This window comes from Pithys albifrons, chromosome 20 (genome assembly GCF_047495875.1).
Source record: "Pithys albifrons albifrons isolate INPA30051 chromosome 20, PitAlb_v1, whole genome shotgun sequence".
Classification (NCBI taxonomy): Eukaryota; Metazoa; Chordata; class Aves; order Passeriformes; family Thamnophilidae; genus Pithys; species Pithys albifrons.
The window spans coordinates 9,840,598-9,865,640 of NC_092477.1; the positions used below are offsets into that span (position 1 = coordinate 9,840,598).

General features: G+C 51.8%; 1 protein-coding gene across 3 annotated transcripts; it reads right to left on the minus strand.

Moving 5' to 3' along the window:
• Positions 1–310: 310 nt before the first annotated feature.
• Positions 311–24,649, minus strand: SARDH (sarcosine dehydrogenase). Of its 3 annotated transcripts, none has more exons than XM_071574688.1 (23): positions 24,492–24,649; positions 23,108–23,292; positions 22,901–23,026; positions 21,848–22,169; positions 21,130–21,308; positions 20,478–20,657; positions 19,993–20,116; positions 19,735–19,835; positions 18,221–18,325; positions 17,636–17,765; positions 15,578–15,664; positions 15,382–15,472; positions 13,492–13,633; positions 11,803–11,886; positions 11,166–11,279; positions 10,493–10,631; positions 9,828–9,941; positions 8,277–8,424; positions 7,803–7,896; positions 2,844–3,006; positions 2,374–2,542; positions 1,795–1,930; positions 311–857 (listed from the first exon to the last, which is right to left on the minus strand). In XM_071574688.1, the coding sequence occupies exons 4-23, from the start codon at positions 22,161–22,163 to the stop codon at positions 732–734; spliced, it is 2,742 nt and encodes a 913-aa protein (XP_071430789.1). In that variant the 5' UTR covers positions 22,164–22,169; positions 22,901–23,026; positions 23,108–23,292; positions 24,492–24,649; the 3' UTR covers positions 311–731. The 3 variants fall into 3 exon arrangements, with proteins under 3 accessions (XP_071430789.1, XP_071430790.1, XP_071430791.1); XM_071574689.1 differs by having other exon boundaries at positions 22,901–23,029; XM_071574690.1 differs by lacking the exon at positions 23,108–23,292 and having other exon boundaries at positions 22,901–23,029.
• Between the last annotated feature and the right edge of the window lie 394 nt (positions 24,650–25,043).

The window sequence follows — 25,043 nt, forward strand, 5'->3', positions numbered from 1 at the left end:
GCTGGGCAGGGCTTGGAGCAACCTGGTCTAGTGGAAGGTGTCCCTGCCCATAGCAGGGTTGCTGGAACTAGGTGATCTTTAAGGTCCCTTCCAACCCAAACCATGATTCTATGACACACAGGCACAAACAGTATTGGCAGAGAAAAACCCTGCAGCAGGCAGAGCATTGCCAGCATGAGCCGCTGCCCTGGCCCCTTCCCTCCATGGACCCCACAAGTGCTCCCACACCAGCTCAGGGTCCCCCGGGCACAGCCAGATGAGGTGACACCCACTGGAGTGAGGACAGACACAGCAAGGGATCAGAGGCATGACAGGTTTGGAGGCTACAGCTGTATTAACAGCAAAGTCAGTTTAAAAAAATTCATTTCCAGGCAGCGTGAAACTACATTTTGGGAGAAAGAGTTCCCAGCAAAGTCAAAAACTGAAACCACTTCACATGCAGTCAGATAAAACACTGTTTTCAGGCCAATTAACCCATGGGAAAGAATTATTGCTGCAGTGGCACTGCTTCCCTTGGAAAACAGAACAACAGAGTCTTTGGACTTTTTAGAATCTCTTCCTCCTCTCGCCTCTAATTCAACACAAATTTGCTGGATGAGTTTGTTGCAGGCTGTTGCCTGGCTCTTCCAGCTGACCCTGGAGCCAGCTGGGGCACCCAGGGGGGCCGGGAATTCATCTGGCAGCTCCTAATGGGCTCCGCCCTGTCCCCATCCAGCGCCCGCAGCACCTGCTCAGTAAAAGCCCTTCACGCGCTTGTTGTCGGGGTCGAACGGGGACTTGGTGTGTGCCTGGGCAGGGTAGGTCACTCCCATCCGCTCCAGCTCATAGCTGCCACTCTTCACGAAATCCAGTGAGACCTGGAGAGCAGAGCCATGGAGAAACCCCTGTTGGGTGCTGAGAGACACAGCGAGGCACCAACCTCCTGTCAGCATCCCAGCTCCATCCCTGGGCAGCCTCCCACCCCGCCCCACAGATCTGCTCTCTGCAGAAAACCCAACTCTGCCATTCCAAGAGAATGCATGGAGAGAAGGAAAATAGATGTTAAAAGTACTCTGCTAAAAAAAAAAAAGTCACGACTTGAAATTTTTAGGTTCCTTTTTTTTTCTTATGAAGTTATACAATGGAAAGGAAAAAGGGAGCAGGAAAGGAAAAGAAATGGGGAAAGGAGCAACATTCATCATGGGGAGAAAAGGGGGTTCCCAGGGCAACTGGACCACAAAGCCACTTGACTTGGGACTCTTGCACTGATTCAGGATTAAAAGTCAAGGCAAGAAAGAGGATGACACTGTGAGCATATGCAATGCTCTTGGTTGGCACAGAGAAGGTCCCTGGGGATGTCATCTCCAACCCTCTGTCCCCATATGGGTTCCTTGGCCTCAGACTGCAGCACAGTTCTTAATGAGGGCATCTGATTGACTATCCAGGAGTCTCCCAGGCTTAATTAAGAGCCTGCTCTGCTCCTATTGGCCACTGCTCCCTGTAACATAAGTTAATTCACTACTGCAATTAAATGCTCTGTTGCAATTAACATCCAAGGCAGCACTGGGGCCAGAGAGCATTGCTGGGACCTCACAAAGTGACAGCAGGTGAGACTGACCTTGCCACTGAGCTGTGACTTCCCTCACCCTCCAGCCTCCATAGGGGAAGCACGAGGGAGCTGCTGCCCCATCTCACACCCCAGACCGCAGCAATGGGTATGTGCTGTGGCTTCAAACCAAACAAGCACTATATTCTCCCTGCAAGCCCCTGCTGTGGGGAAAGAGGTCCAGCCATGCCTGGTGGGTCTGTACTCACCGGGCCCCCCGTGGGGTCACAGATGTAGCCGTAGGCAATGGTTTTATCGATGGCAAATCCAAAGTCTGCCCGACGGATGTGGCCGACCACCTTGCCGTCCCTCCAGACCGCCTCCAGGCCAAACATCGGCACCTTCCTGCAAGGGGAAGGCAGAGCTGCTGTCAGCAAATCCTCATGTCAGTCCCCCACAGGCCAGAGGCGTTTGGGGGGACTGGATACTCCCTCTGCCCCAGGCCAGCCCAATGCCAGGGCTACCACTGCCCACAGGTTTATTAACCTCCCTGTGCTGAACTCAGGCTTTGGCGAAGTCCCTCCAGCCCAATTTGCAAAACCTCACGCTGCTCCGGGTGAAACAAGATCAACCCACTCCTTGTCACACCGTTTCCAGCTCCCATTAGCACCCAACAGGGAATTTGCAGTGGGATTTAAATTAGGGATGGAATTAGAGCATGGAAAACAGCTGAGCTGGCTCGTAACCGAGCTCCACGTTTGTGTGTGCCTGTATGTGTGTGTACACATGGGGTGGATGGGGATGGTGAAGGTGCAGGTCCTGGGGTGGCCACTGGCAGTGGTACTCACTCCTCCGTGGTGAAGCAGACGAGGCGGCGGAAGATGCCCTTGGCTTTCTGAGCCTCCACAGCCTCCCGACCCAGGAAGGGGATGCTGGACTTGAGCTTGCAGGTGAAGGCTAAGCCTGCTTCTAGTGGGGTATCATCGGAGCGTAGGTCTGCGTGCCAGTGCCTGTACCCTGCAGGGAGCAAGTGTGGGTCACCCAGCTGATCCCCGGCATGGCAGCAAGCCCAGGGTGAGCAGCACCAGGAGACCAAGGCATCATCCCTGCATCCTGGACATCCCTGTTACCTTTATTCACTTGGCCCTGAACAGAGCACCCTCGAAAGGAGCCCATATTGGAGGAATTGTAGCACAGAGTGCTGGGTCTGATAGCATCTCTGCACCACTAACCCACCCTTAAAATGACAAAAAAGCTCTTTGCCTGGTCCCCTGGCCAGAGGAAAAGCAGCAATGCTGCTGTAAGAAAAGCAAGTAACCTTTCTCAATGCTGAGGCTGTCGATGGCTCTGTAGCCAGCGTTGGTAATGCCATGCCGGGCCCCCGCCTGCATCACCGCCTGGTAAACCTTCACACAGTCTGCCCTGGGCACGTGCAGCTCCCAGCCCATCTCACCCACGAATGACAACCTCATGGCACGGACCTGCAAATGCAAGAGGACAAACATTTCTGAGACAGAGACAGGCTGTTCAGGACGGGAGAGGCTGAAGAGCCACATTCTCCTGTGCTGGGGGGAAAGACAGCTTGCCTGGGCACCCTGTGGGCATTGTGTGGTGGAAGGCAGTTCTGTGCTCTTCCTAGTGCATGAAGCCAGTCAGAGTGAATTTCTCATCTCTGTACAGACTAAGTTGGCACTTCAAACCCAGCTATTGTCAGTGCCCAGAAGGGATGGCCCGTGGGCAGATGTGGCTGCTGTCAGCATCGCAGGAATGTTGCAACCAGCCCGGCTGGGGTTAGATGTGATGCTCCAGCTCCAGCCGAGCTTTTGTCTCCCTCTGCTGATCCATCGAGATGAGAGCCCGTCCTCAGCAGGACTGTCCTGCTTTGGGGCACTTTGTGGCTGCTGTCCTGGCTTTGGACGGTGCTCCCACAGCAGAGGCACCCAAAGGTTCCCGAGCAGGGGCTAAGCCCACTGCCCCAACCCACATCCTGCTCACCTCAGGGAGATGCTCAAGTTTTCCCCCACAGAGGTAGAGCCCTAAAGCTGTGCTGCCAAATTAGCTCCACACTGAACGTGTGAAGCTCAAAAGAGGAATGAACAGATTAGCACAGGGGACTTGGTGCTTCTCTGGGGAAGCCTCATCCTCAGAGATGGAGCCTGCCTGCACTCCCAGGGAACAGACCATGCTGGAACTGCCCTATTCCCCCAGCTTTTCCCCCAGCAAGCTTGCCTGCATCCTCCTGTTGTCCCTATGAAACAGTGTGCATTCCCAAAGCTTTCCAGGCCATTTGGGGCCATTCCAGCTTGGGAACCTTCCCTGGAGACAGCCCTTGAGTCTGAGCTGCATTTCCCTCTGATTCATCCCATTGTATTTCTTCACTTCCTCCCCCACAAAACCCCTCTGGTTCATCCCTTTGTATGCACATCAACTGCAAATGTGTATAGCTGGCTTTGGGAGAAAGATCACCTCCAGAGTTGCACTCCAGATTGTGATCTGCCAGTCTTAATAAAGCAGTTTTCTGCTCAGAAGAGACTACCAGGCTGGTTCTGTTGGCTGTACACAATCCACAGCCTGGGGGCTGGCTTGCCCATACTGGCTCCAGGTGTCATTAGGGCAGAAGATGCATTTTCCTTTTGCTGAGCTCTTACTACAACCAGAAACAGTCCCAGCTGTGCTCTCTAATCCTGAGTACAAACAACAACAGACAACAGCAGCTGCTTCCCAAAACAAGCAGAAATGCCAAAGGGGTGCCTGGACTCTCCGCTGTGAGGATGGCCAGAGGGCATGACTGGGAACCCAAATCCATTCCCACTTCCCCTAATATCCTCGTGCAAAAATAATGCCCTCAAGCAGAGTTTAAGGCAGCTTATAAGAGACCTTCACCTGTACAATAGGAGTGGAGAGGAGGACAGAACACAAAGCCATAGATATGAGGAGTTTATTTTGAGTCTCCTCCCAAGTATCTGTGCTGGGATCCAGCCCTGCCTTGGTCCCTGCAGTGAGGCTCAAAGGCTGGCAATCACTTCTCCGGGTGCACAGACACAAAGGGTGCAGAGAAGCTTTTTCCTCTACACAAAGGTGTCATCTAATTAGGGAACAGCCAGAGATCAAGCTGCTGCAGCCAGCTTCCATCTTCACTGCAGCAGGAGATGCTCTGGGGACTGACAGGCAACTTCCTGGCTCATTAACCCCGTCTGCAACTGCAACTGAAGTGCACTCTACTATCAAGAGCAAGTTACTCCTGGGAGAAACTTTCCCTCAAACCACTGCTGCTGTGGGTGAGCAAGAATCCCAGCAGGAGCACTGCACCACAGAAAACAGGAATCCTTGGAAAATCGGGGTGCCAGTCGTTAGCTTTGCACAGGTAGGGACTGAGGTTGCCCCCACAGCTGTGTGCCCCAGGCAGGGTCCACATCCCACCACAGAGGCCAAGGGGGCTGCCAAGGGCTGGGCTCAGCTTTTCCTGTGGGCTTTCTGCTGAATTCCCCAAGGAACAGGTTTTTCTGTTAAATATCAGCCACAGCTATGGAACAGCATCAGCTCCTGGGTTTTTGAGCAGCAATTCAAAAGCATTCTAGAAAATGAAAACCTGAACTTTACCCTGTATCCAGCAGTGAAATTCAAAGGGGGACCTTTCTCTGCTGTTCAATACAATGAGAGACGCTATATATAAACTCACAAACCAATAGGTAATTTCCAGAGTCATTAACTCTGCTGGAACTCTCCTTTCACTCCAGCTGATTTTGTTCAACTATTGAGTTAATATATGAAAATCTCAGTGATAACTTTTTAAAGATATTGGGTTCAGTTTAATCCCCCTGGAAGCTGATAATATCAGCAAAGGCTTCAGCCTGCTGTCCTGAGAAATCTTGCCACTCTAATTTCAGCGTGGGATGGAATCCCTGGTGTTCATCATTCAGTGGGGACCAAAGGAGACCTCCCAAAGGGTGGCCCTGGCAGCAGGCAGGGAGTCTCTCCCCAGCCCACACCAATTCTTACAGTCAGGGAATTCATATCCAAAAGAAGATAGAACATTTTTACCAACTCTTTCTTCCTCGCAGGACTGGATTATTTTTGTATAAACCTGAAGTGAAATTCAAAGAAATTGGTCACACTCTTGGAGACAAGAACATTTATCCACCTTTGCCAGGGGATAAGGAGATTATTATGAGATGATATCAGTTTGCTACAGCCGTGACAAGGGAGGATGTGGGGAGGATTATAACCCACCAGTGGGGACTAAAATTCAACATTTTGGACACCCTGCACCAATGAATTGGCTTTGGGGTCCCCCAGGCCACTGTTTCTCCCTGAGGGACACTGGACACATTGTGGGTTTTCAGCACATGGAACACAAGGTGCACTGATAGTGATGGTTTGGAGGATTAATCTGACTTGGGCAAAATCTGTGACTCAGTTAAAGCACCCTAAACCCTGGCCAGGGTCTTGCTCACAAATCAGGAAGCCCTAATTTGATATAGCAGCAATCCCTTCAGCAGCCAGCTGCAGTCAAATTAAAGCCACTCTAATTCTGAATGAAAAGTGACTGCACGTGGCTTAACCCAATTTCAGTAATATCCAACCTGCCTCCAGCTCCCAGCTTTCCTGCTGCCTTTTACAAGATTTACTGCTGCACCTTCACCTCCTTCATCCTCCATCAGGTATGAGAGACAGAGTGAGAGCTCAGCACGGTCTCTCCTGCCATCCGGCTCCTCCAGAGGGAAAGGGATGCCCTGAGACCATGGCTTGCCCAGATTTCCCATGGGAAGGATGGGGTACAAACTCATTCCTCTCTTCCAAAGAGCATTTTTGCAACAAAAAGAATATTTCATATGGGATAAACATCAATGAGAAACCAAGGCAGAGCTTCTTGGGAAACCTTGCAAAAGCTTTTCCCTGACACCCAAACTTGGCAGCAGCAGGTTTTCCCAGGACATTTCTCTTTAGGCAAAACAACACTTAGTGGTCACCAACTCTTCTATTTAGGGTGTTTCAAGCAACCTACACCAGCAGCCCCACACATGACAGAACTCCCCAAATAACTGCCATCACCCCATTCTCCAGACCCTTTTGAAGCACCAGATGAGGTGGGGGAGGGATTTAAGGCACATTTCTCACTGCACCAGGTGAGACAGAGCAGTCCAACCAGGCAGTCAGTGCTGTGAAACCTCCCAGCAAACCTTGGGTACTGATCCACCACTTTACAACACACTCAGTGATCCCAAACCGTTTTGGGCTGAGCCTTCCTGCCTCAACACCTCCAAGTGATACCACATGACATGTTAAACCCATGGCTGCAGGACCTGGCAAAGGTGCTGGGCTGCAAGCCTGGGCAAGGTGCATCTCCTGCAGCTTGCTGTGGACTGTCACACTCAGGACACGTGCACGTACCTCCCAGCACCCCCATGGAGACCCCCCACACCAGGCACCCAAGCCAGGCAGTGGTGCAGCTCAGCAACATGACTTCAAAGGGCTTCTTGTCCCCTCACTCCAGCATTGAGGGGCTTCGCCTGAGGCATTAGGACAGAGCAGCACCATTTCTGTGCTTTTCTGATAATGGCTGACTTGAGCCCTGAAGTCTGGGCAAATGCAGGATGATCTGTACTTGTACAGGAAGCTTAAGGCTGTCAGACTTCTCCTGTGATCAAACACAGCGGCTCCCTGGGCTGCCCAGCCCTTATTGCCAGTACCTGACATGCTTTACATTAAATCATCTTTTTTTTTTTTTATGATTAGGGGGAAATGGAAAGTGTCTAGAGTGTCAGGTAAATCTCATCACCAGTGCTCATCCTAATCTATGAGAGGCATTTCTTGTTTCTCTGAAATACTGCAATGCCAGGAGTCACCATGTCCCTTCCCCAAGCTCAGCCCAGGCTGTGATACCACTGGGAGGGCTGGGAGAGTGGGCTGGCACCTGCAAGGCAGTCAGGGAGAAAAACATCCTTCTCCCATACTGGATTTTGGCCTTTTCCAACAAAAAACACCAAAAAACTTCCCTGCAATAATGTGGAGGCAGAGGGGTTCCTTAGCAGGGAATGCCCAACTGGAATGGGTTGTCCAGAGAAGCTCTGGATGCCCCATCTCTGTTCAAGGCCAGGTTGGACAGGGCTTGGAGCAATCTGATCTAGTGGAAGGTGCCCCTGGTCATGGCAGGGAGGCTGGAACAAGATGGGCTTTAGGGTCCCTTCCAACCCAAACCAGTCTGTGATTCTGTGCAGGCTGGTGGGTGGTCACTCCAGCACAAAGCTCCCTGGGGAGCTCAAGGGCCCCGTCCTACCGTGCATCCTGCAGCTGTGGTGATTTTGTGTGTGGAGAAGGGGAAGGCCTCGTTGCTGAGGTCGGTGTCGAGCACTTCTTGGAGGACGACGCGGCTGTGGGGAAAGAGCAAAGTGGATGCAGTGAAACGACACAGCTGCCAGCCTGCCCTGAGGGCTGTCTCTGAAACTTGCTCTCTCATCTTGGTTGAAAGACAGACTTCTCACTCCACAAAGGAGCTGATCTGGGTGATGTGCAATGCTGTGAGAGCCTCATAAGAAATTTCAGTTCCCAGAAAATAGAGCGTTACTCCAGTCAGATCATCAGCTGTTGTCCCAGAGATCACACCTAGCCCTGCCCAACTTGGGAACTTGTATCTGAGACATCCTTCCCTCCATCCCTGCATCCCTCCTTCCAACCCTGCATCCCTCCCTCCATCCACTCATCCCTCCATCCCTGCATGGTCAGGTTGCCCCACCGCTCTTCCCATTCTCACCTCAGAGGGCCTTGAATGCTCATCATGCCCAGCTCCTCTGAGCAGTCAAGGAGTTTGCACTGGAGCTTCATGTCCTGCAGCACAGAGGTGATGTGGGACCAGTTGTGTTGGGCCACAGCCCCACCAATAGCCAGGTAGTAGCCATCCCCTGCAAAATACCCCCCAGCAGCCTGTCAGGATCAAGAATGTCAGGCTGGGGGAGATGCCCAGCTCAGCTCCAGGTTGGTTTTGCTTTCCCGAGTCTGAGATGGAACCCTGAGCCTCTCCAACATGCACAGACTGGGGGGGCGGGGGGCAGGGGAAGGCACTGAGAAAGAGGGGGTTAAATAGATCTGTGGTAAGGGAGGGCTTTGCTATCATGACCACTACTTTTTGTGGGGCTCAGCACAGTGAAAAACAAATGGCTGTTAAAATCCTAAAGAAGAAAACACACAAAAAGCTGTTCGAAACCTGGAGGAGCCTGTGTGAGCATCACAGGAAGGGAAAAAATTCCTTGTCCCTTGAGACTAAGAGCAAAAGTATTTGCATTTTTGTCCCTATACAGAACGGAGCCATAGGTGTGGAGGGAAATAGGAGCTGCAGGCGGGAGCAGGGAATGCTACAACAACTAAGCCACAACCAGTGCAGGGGCTACATTGTATACAAGGAGGAATTTTATCTCATTGCTAATCCTGGGTGGAAAAATCCCCAAGGATTGTGTTTGAGAGCTGATTAATATGTAATCAATCTTCCCTCTGTCTTTCCTGCCACTACAAAATTGCTCTTTGATAATCTGTCATAATGATAATAAGTGCAGCCACCTACTGTAATTGGCAAAAAAGACTTTGCTGTGATTAAACTCCTCCGTTGCCCGACAAACCCTGCAGCTCTGCCGTCCGCTTCCCATCACCCTTCCTCGTCTGTGAGTGCCCCAGACAAGAGGGAAGAAGGATTTTCCCATAGGGAGGGAAAAACTCATTGGCACTCCACACCACTGGGGCAAAGGGGGTGAGATTGCCCCCACAGAACACCTGAAGGGGGCACAGTGTGAGGACAGGGCTCCGTGGGCACACCCCTGTCTGGAGCCAGCCCCTGAGCTTGGCAAAGCTGCTGGAGCCCAGCTCAGCCCCGTCCTCCTCTGCCTAATGCCATTTCTGCCCTCAGGGCTGCTCTGCTCCCTTTCAGTTCCTCTTTATTGTAGCTGATAAGGACTCGGACAGAGGTCAGAGCTGCCAGCCAGGGCTGGACAAATCCAATAACACCAATGAGCAGTGCAGGGCCCCAGGGACAGGGGCGATAATCAGGTTATGGGGACCAAAGGACAGAGGTGGAAAAAGCCAGGTGGCTGCCATTAGGAAAATGCAATAACCCCCATGCCTGCAGCCCCTCCAGCATGGCAGGGATGGAGGAGATGCTGGAACAAACCTGCCACCATGGCTTCCTAGGACTGGAAAGGTCTTTGGGTGGGAAATGCACTGGGAGAGGCTGGAAGCTGAGCTGTGGGAAGGTGAACCCAGACAGCGCTCACACAAACACTCCCACCTCCAGCATACCTGTGCTCAGGGCTTTTACCTTCAAAGGCAGGGGCCAAGGGGGAGGTTGGGTCCCCAGGGCTGATCCGGCTGACAGTCAGGTCGCTCTCCACACCCCCCTGCTTGTTCAGCATGCAGGTGTACACGGTGGAGCCTGTGGGAAGGACACAGGCACTGCTGCCCATCAGCCAGCCTGGCACAGAGCTGTGGCCCTGGCAGAGGAATGTGGATAGCAGGAAAATTTGTCCCCATTGTTACATCAGCTGCCACTGCTTGACCATGCCCTGATGGATCCTGCATGTCCCAGCATGAGGAGGGGGAAAGGAATGATGGTTTTTTCTCTTTGCTGTGTGAGGAGCTGAATATTCATCCTTGGAAATGCCATAAGCTGCCTTCCAGCCCCAGAGAAGGGAACAGCAAACTGCAGCTGGTAAGGGTTGTGCTAGATTTACTCCAGCACCCATTGCATCTCCAGCTGTGATCCACAGCTGGAGCCCTTCCTGGCCCCCCAGCTCAAAGCACTGAGACCCTGTGTAAAAAAGCAGAATCCACTCTCATGAAGACAGGGAAAGCAGCCTCTCCCACACACTTCCCATACCCTGTGCAAAAGCAGCATTCAAAATAAAAGCCAGTTTAGGCCCCCATGGGGTTTTATGGGGTGTGATTTCCCTGGCATGCAGCTGAAATGAGGGGCTGAGCCAGTACCTGGTGCTTTGCTCACGTCAGCACTGAACAGCCAGTTTGCTGCTTTTGTAGCTTCAGGTCCAACCAAGTAGAATTTCCCAAAATAAGACATGTCAAAGAGAGCCAGAGCATTTCTGCACGTTAAGCATTCATTCTTGATCTACAATTAAAGCAAACACAAAGCTGATGCTGAGCCTTGCTCTCACTCCACAAAGGGAAAAAAAATTAAACCATTTATGTAATGGGAAATGATACCAGGACACTTGTCTGGTGCCTTTAAAAGCTGTACAACTTCAAAAAATCAAGTGTTAAATGGAGCAAGCCTGACAAGCCATCCTGTATCCTCGATCCCATTCCTTACCTCACTAAGGCAGTGACAGTTATCATTAATAACAAGTTTTATCAAATCGATTTTTTCCCCAAGCTACTCTCAACACTTTCATTTAGTAAAGCAGCAGCATAATTCTTGTGGCCTCTCCATCAAGGTTTCCAAGCATGGTCCACACATTTCATCTTTTTGGAACGTTGTCCCCAGTTTTAAGCAAAGCTTGCTGTTTCACCTCCCTCTGAGCCTCACCAACCCCACCCAAAGCATCAATGTGGCACAGGTTCTGCTGCCTCTGACCCTACCCAGGTCCAGATGTGCCCAACAGTTTTGGCCAGGGGAGGGGGAGGATGTCACCCCTGGACTCACGATGTCATGGTGAGGGGGGAAGTCAAAGGTGTACTCATCTCCCAGCAGTCGGTTGTAGGTGTAATCCTTGTGGCGCTCCCGGCCGTATGCGCCGTAGTAGTCATAGTCCAGGACCTGGGGATGGAGGATGGGGACAGTGAGGAAGCTGATGTGAGGCTGAAGCCAAGGGACTTCTAGTCACATTCACCCCAGGATGAGAGAAAAGTACGGTCCATGCAGGACCTGGCTGTGGTCATGGATCCCCCTGCAGCATTCCCTGCCCTCAGTGACAATCCCCATCCCAGCATCCCTGTCCATGGTGATGGTCCCCAGTACAGCATCCCTGCTCATGATGATGGGTCCCCACACCAGCATCCCTCCCTTTCTTCAGTATATCAGTGCCTGTTGTTTGGGGGCATTGCAGGCAGATGCTGCCTGTTGCAGAGGGACAGAGACAGACACAACATGCACACACGGATCCCCCTCTTTTTGCTGTTACAATGAATTAAAGCCCAAAAGCTTTTCTAGACCATTTCTGGGGACATGCAACTGCTGCAGCTTATCACACACTCTGCACACACAGGATGCATCCTTCATTCTCTGGGCACAGCTGGTACCCTCCAGGCTCAACACCCCCTAAAACACATGCCATGCTTACCGGGGCTGCTCCCCCAGGGCTGAACCAGCCCGGCCTCTCCCAGCCATGACGCTCCTGGAAAACACAGCCCTGTCGCAGCAACTCCTACACAAGAGAAATGGGAACAAATGGTTTAAAAAAAGCCTTTTCACTGCTTTTTGAGCAGCAGCCAGGCTGCCCTCCTCAGGTACAGGTTCATGCTCCAGATGAGACTTGTGACCCCTTGGCTTTGGCTGCCAGCAGCAAAAATTAGCACTGCAGTTTGTCTTTTAAAACAGTGGCAAACCCCACTTGCCTGCAAATTGCCTAATTTTTATCCTCCCCCAAGAAGGATATTTGCCTCAAAGGTAGTCAAGAGGCAGAGTTCGGGCAGCCCAGCTGTGCATCCCCAAAAACCTGTACTATGGTGCTCAAATTACTGATTGAGAGATGTTGCATCCAGAGAGCAAGATTCCCCCTGATGTTTACAGACTAATTATATAATAACATTTAGGATTTATACGGCAACCTTCTCATTCCTCCTCTGCAATCTTAGGAAAATCTCTGCACGCAATTAATTAGGGATCCATTAAGATATTTTTGTTTGGTGCCTCTGTTCAGAAAAGAATAGACTTTGTTGAACATTTCAGAAATGATTCAGTATCTATTTATAAAACATAGCACATGTTCTGGAGCTGCATGGATAAATATCAGGCTGTCAGTCAAATGGGCACCACTTATTAGACATGCTATTAAAAAATAAATTGTATCCTCAGTGACAGAAAACAACTGAGCTGTCAACTAAACACCGGGGGCTGGAGGGCAGGGATGTCTGTTTTATTGCTTGAGCCTCTGCTCTCCATTGGAGGAGGGGTGGTGTGATAAGAATTAGAGACAAGCAGAAACGGTCTCAGGAAATGTGGCTGCTCATTGCCAGGACTGGGACTGAGGCTGGTGGTGACGTGGTGGGACAAGGCACCGGTGCTGAGTCACTCCAAGCACCTTGGGAGTGCTGAGTGATTTGGGGGGCTCTGAGCTGCAGTGGATGTGGTGCTGCTGGTGCAGCAAAATGATGGAAACTGGGTTTTTGTCTCAAGACTACAGCTAAAGGGTGCTCACCTACAGAGATTTGTGGCTGGCAAAGGCAGGAGCAGGGGGAAGCCCTGGGAGAAAAACCACTTAGGGGGGTGTGGGCAAAACCCCCTCTGCAGAAATACAGCTGTTCCCCACTCTTCCCACAACCCTCCTCATGTCCCAGCCTCACTCTACACTGTGAGACACTGTTTTGGGGACAAGCTGTTGCTAAATTGTGTTTAAGACATGGTGAGCAGGTGCAGGAGATTCCTGTCAGCATCCAGCATCCTCAGCCCTGGCAGCTGCCCCCGACCTGGGCTAGCAGTGAATGGACTCAGCCTCTGAGCTCTTCTCTCCACTTTTTCATTGCCCAGTGACCATCACCAAGCTCTTAAGCCATATCTGCCACTTAAAGGAAAGCGTAGCATCTCTACCATTAAACCATCCATGGTCCCAGCACCCTCATGGTGTGTGAGCTTTGGGATTGGCAGGGATCTCCCCAGGATGGATGGATGGATGGCAGCACAGATACAGCATGATGCTTTGGGGAGTGATACAGCTGCAGCCACTCTTTGTGGCCCCTCTTTTGCTAGAAGGATGCTATGAGGGTCTTCCATTGCCCTCACACAGCAGCCTGGGTGGGGTGCATGTCCTCACCTCATGTAGGGGGTCCTTCCTCATGTTGCGTCCTGCCAGTGGCTCATCATGGGGGAACACAACAGAGTAGTTCTTGGCGTAGGACTCGTGGCTCCTCTCCCGGATCCAGAGATTGTTGTCGGTGAGGGAGTGGTGGAACCTCCTGGAAGGCAGGGAGAGAGCAGCATCCAGATAAGCCCAGCAGCTCCTGGGGTGACTTCTCTTGACCAGACCCAGATATGGATGCAGCTGCTGAGGTGCAAAATTGCTATTTCATGCACCAGAGCAACTGGGAGCAGAATACATTCCTTCTGGAGAGGGAAAATAGGAAAAAAAAATGAAACTTGAGGTTAATTCTGCCCCACTTCAGGATGGGGCCAGCATCAGAGCACACTCGAGGCTCAAACACAGCCCTGATGAGGGAATGAGCCCTGGACATGCCTTACATTTTTCAACCAGTTCTCCCCAGGCTGAAATAAAAATAAAACCCAAATCATTTTAAATTCGTTTGACATATTTTCATCTTTCAAACAGAAAAGCTCCTTGAAGGAATGTGCCAGCTCAGCACTCACTCAGATTGTTATTACCAGGGACCTATAACTCATGGAGAGCAGCTCTGGGCACTGTGGCACCTTTCCTGGTGCTGGTGAAAGACAGGCAGGGGACAAAAGGCAAGGCAAAATGTCATTGTAGAGTCATTTAAAGTGATACTTGGAGCTTCCCTCCCCACTGCCTGGGTGCGAAGAAAAGACAGGGTACCGAAGCTGAGCTCTGCAAGCAATGCAAGTGATGCTCCCCAAAAGCAGCCATGGTCTCACTGTGAGAGCAGCTGCCTCTTCTGCTGGCAGGGGACAGGCAGAAGGTGACACATGGTATGTCACCGGCACTCTCGGTCATCCCATCAGCTGCAGTGCCTTCACCAGCATGCTGAATTTTTGACAGCAGCAAGTGGGCAACAGCTGCCAGATGAAATATTTACAAGCGAGTGTTTTGAGAGGATAAATATTGAAATGTGCAGAAAAGGGAGTTATTTAAAGAGGAGCTTAGTAATCATCACCCAAAAGAAAAAATGGGACCGACAGCTTGATGATGGAGCAGATGGGATATGGGAGATACTCCATCCAGGTGCAAGGGATGGAAAGCCCCCAGCCACTCTGAGTAGGGCTGGGGTCACCCTGCAAGGGCTGTGGTCACATCAACCCAGTGCCTGCCCAGCCTGGGGATCTCTCCATCACTCCATCCCCATCCCTAGCCCAGCTCATGGAGGAAGGGAGCTGGAGGCAACTCCCACTGAGCTCTGCAGGCCCCAATACCCCACTCTCCCAAGCCTGAGCCAATGGGGCATTTACAGCTTTACCACGAAAGCAACAGGATTTTCAAAGCTTTATCCCCGACAAGGTGGTTGCTGTCACTTACAGCCCTGTAAGAAAGCCCAAACCCAATCATAGATAATCAAGCAAGTCAAAAGCAATTACTGAGCCAACATCTGCACAGTCACAACTCTCGGCCTGTGTGGTGCTGCAAAGGGGGACAAAGCTAATCTTTCTGCTGTTGAAATCATCCCCTTGATTATTAACTTAGAGGATTAGGCACGGCACTAATTGAACAACAACAAAATCCAAACGTAATTACCCCGTCCTTCCCCATCCCCACAATCTCCTTGTGCCTGATGGAAGCTGTTTGCGTAGAAGTGGAATGAGGCAAATGAGATAAACCCCATGTGTAAATTCATTAAAGCCATTGCATGTAATTGATTCCAGCTCCTTGGAGGGACACAGGCGGTGGCACAGATGCTGCCCAGACACCCACTCCCAATGCCAGCACCCAGTCCTGCCTTGAAACCATACCCACGGACCACCCAGGGATGAGGGGTGGGAGCCAAGGGGACCTGGGACAGTCAGGGTGACTTGCCTGATGTCGTAGCCGTACATATCCTTCTCTGGCCGCCCGTGGATGATCCAGTGAGCCAGTTCCTTCCCACAGCCACCTCCCAACATCATTCCTACAGGAAAATGCGAGGATACAGATGAGGCCAAATGTGGCTGTGGGTGTCAGGCTCTGCCTGGGATATGATGCCCAAGGTGTGATTCCTTCAGGTTTCTCTTACCAGCACTGTTGAAGCCACAGCCAAGGAAGAACCCTCGGACTTCTGGAGCTTCCCCCATGAGTGGCTTGTGGTCGGCTGTGAATGACTCTGCAAGGCAGAGGGGATGTGCCAGTGAGGCCAGGACAGGCTTTTGGGGACACATCACACACTTTAGAAGCAGGTTTCCTACAGCTTCCCATGCTGACCTCATCCTGCTCCCAGAGTGGTCAGTGGGGCCAGAACTGGACCAATGTCAAGCACTTCCCAGCATAGGTGTTGGAAGTTAGACTGAAAATTTGTGAAACAAAATTAATTCCCCAGAAGTTGCACGAGACACTGTGAGGGCTCTTTCTTTCTCCCAGTCCCTTAGACCAGGGGGCTTAGACAAGGGGGCTTTTCAATGTCTGAGCCACATTTCATGATAGTGACTATATTTCACCTTCATTGATTTCTGCTGGGAAATTCCATGACTTAGAGCTGCTTTGTTCAGCTGAGGGACTGCTGCTGATGCCTCCCAAGACTCTTGTGCTAATGATATCTCCTGCTGCCCATGCTATTCCATAGTGCCATCAGCCATGGTCCCTGTGCAAGCCCTCACTGGGGAGGACAGCAAAGCACCCTGACAGAGGTGTGCAATCCTCCTCCCTGTTTTATGGCAGTCCATCCACCCATGTGAAATGAGAGAGGGAAGACTGAGTTCAGTCTGGTCCTTCCTCCCTCAACAATGCCCAGCTTGTTTCCCATGATCTCTGGAGAAGGCAAGAGCAGAGCCAGAACAATATTTCCACTGTCACCAGAGCAGCTCCTCAGGTGCCAATATCCCTGTACTGATATGTCAGGCTGCAAACTCAGTGAGTTGATGAAGCAACACCCAAAGCACCTCCCCTTCCAGTCCGGCTGACTTGCCCTGGGACAGATGGTGAGAGCTCCTTTGGCACAGTTACCCACAGTAGAGAGGACAAGCCTTGGCTATTTGCTTCACCCAGAGTGACTCAGCTGTCACAAACTGCTGGTTTAAATCAAGAAGGAGAAAAGGAGGAGCACTGACCCTTTGGAAATGACATTACTGTACTACAAAGAGTAGACATTCATCTACCAGAAGCCAGCTCTCCACCAGGTCTGCTCACACTGCAGTGTAATCAAACTACCAGACCCAGGGCCAAGGTCTCCACCTTGTACACGTCATGTTTGATCGGCCACAGAGTAGGAGATGTGCCCTACTTTCCCCTCATACAATCATAAAGGCTCAAGGATTTCCCTTGAAGTCCCTCAGCAAAAAAGGCTTTATTACAGTTTCTTTTTTAGCATATGGTAGATTTTAAGGCCAAACCAAGTGTGCAGGGCTCAGGCTCAATGACTGGCATCATCTCCAGCCACCACTACAGCAATACTATGGCCTTTAACTCCACACCAGGCAGCCTGGGATGTAAATCAGACTGAATCTAATGTCATTGGACCAGAAGAAATTAGTAAAAACAACTACACAAGATAACACTTGGTAAAATAACAGCCACTGCTTGAAAAAAATCTGCCCCTTAATTTTCCAGTCCAGTGGCTACATCGGATGTAAATCTGTGCTATTCACCCTCAGATTAGATCAAGTCAGAAAGCTCCCCAAGGAAACAGTTTTAAACTAAAACAGGGTCAATTTAGATTATAAGAAATTTATAAGAAAAAAGTTATTTACAATAAGCATGGTGATACACTGACACAGGTTGCCCAGAGAAGCTGTGGCTGCTCCACCCCTGGAAGTGTCCAAGGCCAGGTTGGACAGGGCTTGGAGCAACCTGGGCTAGTGGAAGATGTCCCTGCCCTTGGCAGGGGGTTTGGAACTATATGATCTTTAAAGATCCTTCCAACCCAAAATTCTGGGAGTGTAGGAATCTATGATTCTATTTCTCCACGCAGGCTAAGCCTGGAATGCCACCCCTTGGAAGATGACACCACTGCAGCCAGACCACCAGCACTTTCTGTGCCTTCAGAGAGTTTTCCTTCTCTCCAGGTAATGAAGTTTCCCTGTGCCTCCAGCAAGATCCTGGGTGGAACCCAGCCACTGTGGTGCCACCACAGCCACATTACCTGGCCCACAGACGGTGGATTTAATGCCTGTTTTCTCCAGCACTGGCACTCTGTGGATTGCACCTTCAATGTGTTGCATGAAAACATCCCAGTCCAGATCAAAGAGGCCAAAAGCAAATTTTTCAGATACCTGAAGGTGGGAAACAGGACTCAGGACAGAGAACAGAGTACAGCTGTTGCTGTAAGAACTTTTCAGCTCTGGCAGCCTCAGAGAAGATAAATAGAGGCTGCTTTGCAGTCTCTGGTTTCTTTGAGTTTTCACAAGCTGCCCAGACAAGCCAAAGGTCCGAGGCAGAGCCCAAATTAAGACACTTGCACTCGATAAGGGGATGATGCACAGGGCAGGGACTGCACAGTGGCCTCTGAATGTCCCCAGTCCAGCATTTTCATCTAATTTATCTTCCCTCTGTATTGCATATCTGTGCCACAGACAGACTCAAAGGGAAGATGCTCTGCCATGCTTTCCCCACCAGCCACACAGAGGTTGGTGCCCACAGAAGCCAGGGACTGAGGCCCTCATGTCTGAGCCCTCCTCTTCGAGGTGGACTCCCTGGAAACCTGCCTTGCTCCCCTGGCACCACTTACCTCCTCCCAGAAGATGGGATTTGACTCATATCCACCCACGGAAAGGGCATCGCCTTGGAGACGGAGATAGACCGAGGCATCATGATCGCGAACATTTGGCATGTTCTGAAAATTGGGGAGAGGGATGAGAGGGGGCTGAGAGCCATGGGGAGGTTCAGGGCAGAGGGTGGGCACCTGCAGCAGTGACCAGCTGAGGAGGGGAGCAACAGTGGCTCCATGGATCATAGAATATCCTGAACTGGAAGGGACCCACCAGGATTGTCAAACTCCAAGTCATGGCCCTGCACAGAACAGCCCTGTCAATCCTACCACGTGCATGAGAGCATTGACTAAATGCTCCTTGAGCTCTGGCAGGGTTGGTGCTGTGATCACTGCCTTGGGGAGTCTGTTCCAGTGCCTGCCCATTCTCTGGGTGAAAAAACTTTTCCTAATGCCTGATGCCAACCTCCCCTGACACAGCTTCATAATGAGGGATGTTCCCTCAGCCTGGAAATTTGAGTGCCCACATTGCCCCAGGAGGTAGGCACCCAGTTCAGTTTCAGCAAGCCTGGTGAAACCATGGGCAAAGCAGCTTACCCAGCCACCTGAGCATCACTGGGGATGCTCAGGGGAGGCAGAGCAGCCCCCATGGTTGATCCTGGCTCAGAAAACATCACTCCTCCGCCAGCCGCCTCTGCAGGCAGAGGCAGCAGCTCAACACGCGGGCAGCAGTGCGCGAAGAATGAGCGATTTGTTCTCCTGAATAATGGATGGAGAAACATTTAGATAACATGGAAGTATTGCTGTAGGGCCTACTGCAATCCATGTTGACAAGTGGAATTAGATGGATTGAACACGAGGCACCAAGGTCTGCAAGCTGCAGCCTTTTCTCTGGAAAGTCTTTCTTACTGTGCAAGGCACAGTGGAGTTACTGGGACAGAAATGCAATCAGAGACAACAGCACTTTTTACCATGAGGCACCTCATACTGAAAGGTCAGACACAGATTGTGTCAGTGGGATGGAAACTAATTAATGTGTCACCCTCAAAGCGCTGATGCCTGAGAGAATGAAGCCTCCTTCAAATCCTGAGCAATTTTCTATAGCCAAACAGCAGAAACAGGCTTGTTGGGACACTTTAGACATGCTTGCAGAGTTACACCTCTGCCTACTGGGACTGGGGCTTGTTCAGAAAGCATTTGGGATCTCTGTGAATGCTGCTATCAGACACCAAACACATCAAAGATCCTATGAATAATTCTACTGAGAAAAAAAAATTATCCTGGCAGTTGTAAGATGGTTAAATATTAAATCTGACTCTGTTCAAGGTGGTCTGACAGCCTCACTAGGAGGGGAAAATGCTGGGTGTGCACCTCCCCAGGTGCTGAGACTGACCTGGCAGAACATGCCCATGCTGAAGGCAGAAACAGAGGGGGTTCCCACAGGTCTGGGAGCTCCGGGAAGGGGGGATCTTCCCTGCCTCACCAGCACTGTGCTCCAGAGCAGAGGAGCCAACCTACAGCCGCCCAGGACTGACCTGGATGCCCTCGATGCGCTCGGTGACCACGTAGGCGTGGTGCATCCCCACCAGCGGCACGTGCACACCGGCCAGCCGACCCAGGGCTCGTGCCCACACACCTGCCAAGACAGGAACTGCATGTTGAGCCCCTCTCCATCCTCCACACCCCCCCGAAAACTGTCCTGCAGCCCACCCAGATGGGGGGACAAGGACTGCTGCAACCCCTGAGACCACAGTCCCCATCCCACAGCTTTCCCTGCGCCTTGTCCCCTGTACCTGCGCAGTTCACTACGCAGGGAGTCTGGATGGTCCCATGGGCCGTCTCCACTGCACACACCCTCTTCACCCCGAAATCATCAGCTCTGACCTGGATGCCTGTGACCGGGCAGTTCTCAATGATCTGATGGCAGAAGAAGGGCAGCAGAGTCATGGCAAGGTCGCAAGGGCAGGGGAACAACCCACCTCACCTGACATCCAGCTCCCAAATCTGGGGAAGTTAATTTAAGCAGTGGTCTGGCAATGGCCATCTCCCTGCCTTGGATGCTTTGTCTTGCTCCTAAAAGTTTTTTTTCCATACTTCATTTTTCCTGGATCTCATGGTTCTTGACAGCTTTGCCACTATGACCCACCCAACAGGACAACATCCTTCATGGGAAAGACCTGATTCTGTGGGAGCCGTTCTGCCTCAGTGGGAAAGGAGGAGATGAAATCTCCTCCCAGGATCAACAGGCATTAATGAGCAATTACTAATTAAGAACTACCGTAGCTCCTCTGGCAGTTGCTGCTCTGGCAAGAGTTGAGCAGGTCCCAGCTGGATCCATGGTGCCATCCTTGGGGACATACAGGGTGCCATACAGGTCATCAATATTCATCAGTGGGTACAGGTCCTTGGTCTGTGATGGGGTCAGGACGTAGGACTCCACACCATACACCTTCCCCAGCTGCCAATGGACAAGAAAATCAGGAGCAGAAGCAGGAAACAAAAGCTTTGCTCATCACTTGCTGCTGGAGGAGGAAGAGACCTCCAAAACACGTTTATCTCCCAGGTGAGGCAGCTGCTGCACCAAAGCAAACCCTAAATCCAGCGTGGGGTGAGATGGTCTGCTCAGATTTCAGGGGAATATGGCCCCATAATGCTGCCTGTGCATATGGAAAATGATGCTGGCACTCCCTGAATGGTCAAAAATCCATGGCTAGATTTAATTTTGCTGACTTTGGAGCACTTTGTCAGATTTTGGCAGCCTGATGGAAATCAGGAGGCTGCCCTGGGAGTCCACTTGGGCCAGTCACAGCTCTCCAGGTGGGAAGCCAGTGAGGGATGGGACATTCAGAGACCTGGGATCCTGTGCTCCCAAATAAACACCACCTCCTGCAGCCCACCCAGCTGGAGGACACAGAGGAACTTCTCCCTACCGACATGAGCCTTTTGTACTCGTCAAGGCGCTGCTTGTTGGAGGCGATGAAGAGCCCCCCGTTCTCCACCCAGCCCGTGTGCAGCCCCGTCTCTGCAGGCAGATCCCGGCTGACCACATCCCGTGTGTGCGCCAGCAGCTCCACTTCCACATCACTGGGACGCAGCTGCCACAGGAGACCTGGGGACACACACAGAGACAGCCCACGGCTGGGACGGGTGCTCCATCACCCGGAGTGGGATGCAGAGGGAGCCCCGTGATCCCACGCGTGTTCTGTTTCACCCTACAGGGCTCTTGCTCCATCTCGTGGATACGAGGGAGTGCTACAAACCATCGGTTTCTTTTCCTTGGGCTGTACATGAATGGGAAAAAGAGGCTTGTGGAGGCGATGACCCCATAAGTGACAAACACAAAAAGGCTTATAGAGCTCCCACTCCCTGCCAAAGAAAAGTGCCTTAAAGAAGAGGAAAAAAGTGGGGAAATAAAATGTTTCCTTTTTCAGTGGCCACATAAATCTTACAAAAAAAAAAAAAAAAGACGGTTTGGGTGTTGTTTAACAAAAAAGAATGCTCAAATTCTCCACATTTAAAGCCAAAACTCCCTGGCACATCAGGGTGAAGCCTATCCAATGGATTCATTCCATGGACAATGGACATCCCAAAATGTTGGCATCCCAGCACCCACCCCAGGGAGCATCCATGATGTGCCCACCACCTCACCAGCTGTGTGCCAAGTGGTACCCGACGTCAGACGGTCCCTCTCCAGCAGCACGACGTTGGTGACCCCCTGCTTGGCCAGGTGATAGGTGGTCTGGCATCCCAGGCTGCCCCCTCCGACCACCACTACCTCGGCCGAGGATGGCGGGGGCTGGCTGGGCTCCCCACTCCCAGAGCCTTCCTCCTTCAGGGTCTTCTGGTACGGGACACTCTTCTTCGTCGTGGGTCCTGTCGCGCTGCTGAAGGGCCGGGGGCTCCTCCAGGGGGCTGGCAGGCAGCGGGGGGCAGCTGCCCGCAAGGCACAGCTCATGTAAGACATTTCCACCTGCAAATCCCAAAATTATCTTGCTGGCAAGGGTAGGGATCCCTGGCCAGCCTGGCTGCTCAACCCACCATTCATTTGGTGGTAGCAGCATCTCTGGGTGCTGTGCAGGGACTAAACGAGCCGTGGGGCACGTTTCTGAGTGGGCTGCTGGAATGCCTTTCCAGCAGGGAAACAGGATCCCAGCTGCAAGGGTGTGCAGCTCCCAAACAACCTCTGGAGGGGCCCCCCTTAAAAAAGGGTGCTTGGGAATGCCCAGGGCTCAGCAACCCTGTGTTTGCTCACGCCTCCAGAAACCACTTTTTTTTCCCTCTGGAATTCAGGAGCTGTTTGGCCACAATTAAAGTGCCAGGTTTGCTCCCTATCAGATGGTGGTGCAATGGCTGATAGAGGGGCAGACAGGGACAGATCCTGCCTGCAGACACTGCAGCCCCTGCATGCAGGTCCTACCCAAAGACACAGCGTAGGATTTGCTCCCAGTACATTGTTTTAGGTGCATAAGTGGGTGCAGTGGGGTCTCACAGACCAGTACTGTCCCCCTCCCACATGAGCCATGGCCAGAGGCTGCCTCAGAGACCACCCCAACTTGCTGCCACGTGGCCTCCAAAACACCCAGGATCCCTCCACTGTCCCCCCACAGCCCAGCCAAGCTGCAAACTCCCACTTGGAAATCCCGTGACGCCGCAGGAGTTTCCCGGACAGCCCATGGCACGTTCCCACCAGGCTCCACTCACCAGCAAGGCTCACTCGGGGCTGGCTTTGCCTGCTGCAATGGCCGTGGGGCCCCTGCCTTCCTCCGATGCTCTTCTCTTCCTCCTCCTCCTTCTCCTCCTCCTCCTCCTCTTCCGACCCTTCGGCCCCTGCTGCAAAAAATATTAACCAGCACCCAGAGGCAAGCGGAGCCAGCCTGGGAGGAACAAGAAAGAGGCGCTCCTTCGTACCCCTTCTTGTGGCTCTGTCACTTCTCAGCCAAGACAAAAAGTCCAACAGAGAGGAGAAATTCAAAACGGAGGAAAATGCTGTTTTTTCTCCCCGGCTCGGTGCCCAGCAGAGAACAAACAGCCCAGCTGGGGCCAGGGGGACTCGCAGCTTCCCAAGCTCACTCGGCGCTGGCTGGAGTCGTCAGCTGGATGCCAGAGAGCAAACACAGTGAGAAAAGGCACCATCTGACCCTCCTGCCGCAGTTCCCAGTGGCTCCACTTTAAAAGCAGAATTAAAATTAATTTACACATTTCCTAAGCCAGACCTGAGAGCTCAAAGTGAAGGTGGGCACACACAAAAAAATTTAATTTAGAGGGGAGTAGGAAAAGAAATGTTTGATTTAATCTCCCAACCTGAAGGTTTGTTGTTCATCTTGCTCAGGACTCACCCCTGGAATTAGGGCCTGTTTGGGCAGGATACTCAAGTTCCGCTGAAGGGCCCCATTCCAGTATCTCGGAGTAGCTGAAGTTGGGTTGAAGTCGGGGTTTGCCCAGTGCTTGGGAGGAATCAGGGTCCCAGGAGCACAGTGGTCCCCCTGGCAGCATCACCCACTCCTGCAGATCCCTGAGCAACCCAGGGATATTTTGGGGGGCTTTTAGGATCCAGCAGTGTGACCCTGTGGGAAATCCTCCCACTGCTCCCCACCCCACACCTTTGCTTTTTCCCACTGAACACACTGTAGTACCCAGCCTGCATCCAAATTCCTCCGGTTTGGGAAGGGTTTGAATAGGAGCAGAGGGGTTCACTTGCTCCAGCATTAGCCCATCTCCAGCAGCATTCCTCTTCTTCCCCCAAAGATAAAACCAGTTTTTCAGTTTTGAAGAGTGCCCCAATTACTCTAGAGCTGCAAACAAGTCTAAACTCCTGTTTGCAGTGGGGTGTTTCTGTTTGACAGGCCAGAACCATTTCATCAGCATGTCCTAATTATAAATATGACCTTTGGGTTAGACCAAACCTAGAACAATACAAGCCCAAGTCTGTGTTCAGCAGGCTGAGCCTTTCATCAAGCTCAGGAGAGACAGTGGGGAAAGCAGCAGCTGCCACAGCCCCTCCAAGTCCTGATGTGACTCCAGAGAAGGAACAAGGGTGGCTATTTTTTGTGATGGTCAGTCCAATCTAGAGGGAGCTTATGCCAGTTTAATCTTTCCCTATATTTTTAGGTTAATTCTAAAATCAAGGAGCACAGTGGTTCATGTGCGCCAGCTGGAGTTTTCTAGGTCACAGAAAACGTGGCTAATGCAGAGATGAGCCAGCCAGGCATGCTGTGGAGACACAGTCAGTATTGCCTGTGCCATCATCATCCTCATCCCTACTGGAGCTGTATGGGTAGAGCCATGTACTCACCTCTACACTGCAACCTGAATTGGAGGTTGGGAAAGCATCACCAGGACATGATTGCAAACCCAAAGCAGCTGGAGCCCACACAGTCCTGGTGGGCAGAGCTTTTCTGAGCTCTCCTCTCAGCAACCCCCTGCCTCAGTTTCCCCATTCTGATAACACAGTGGTTTGGACCCTTCTTTCAGGATCCAAAGGGTGGGGTGGCACGTGAGCTCAGCCCCAGCCGTGGCAGAGGGAGGTGGCCACACGCTGGCTGGTCACAGGTCACCATGGCCGCGGGGCCACCACGGGTGGCTGTCACTCTGAGGCAGGAGCAGGACCTGCTGTTCACAGAGGGCAGCCAGCAAAGCAACCACTCCCCCCTCCGTGTTTGCTCAGAGCCTGGCTGATGTGGGGGATTATGGGAGCAGCTGCTCTTCCTGGGGGAAAAGCATAATGGTAATAATAAAACCTTGTGGGTGGTGTGTGCCCCCTCCTGGGGCAGGCCAGTGGATGGAGTTTTATTTCCCTGTTAATGCCCCTGGAATGCTGCTCCTAGTCTGGTTACTGCACCTGGCC

Excerpts from the sequence above, each read along its gene's own strand:
- SARDH (XM_071574690.1), bottom strand. The coding sequence starts at position 22,163 with ATGTCTTACATGAGCTGTGCCTTGCGGGCAGCTGCCCCCCGCTGCCTG. Across the intron at positions 20,117-20,477 it reads CAACTGCCAGAGGAGCTACG|ATCATTGAGAACTGCCCGGT; the intron begins GTAGTTCTTAAT and ends TTCTGCCATCAG. Across the intron at positions 17,766-18,220 it reads ATCCCATCTTCTGGGAGGAG|GTATCTGAAAAATTTGCTTT; the intron begins GTAAGTGGTGCC and ends TCCCACCTTCAG.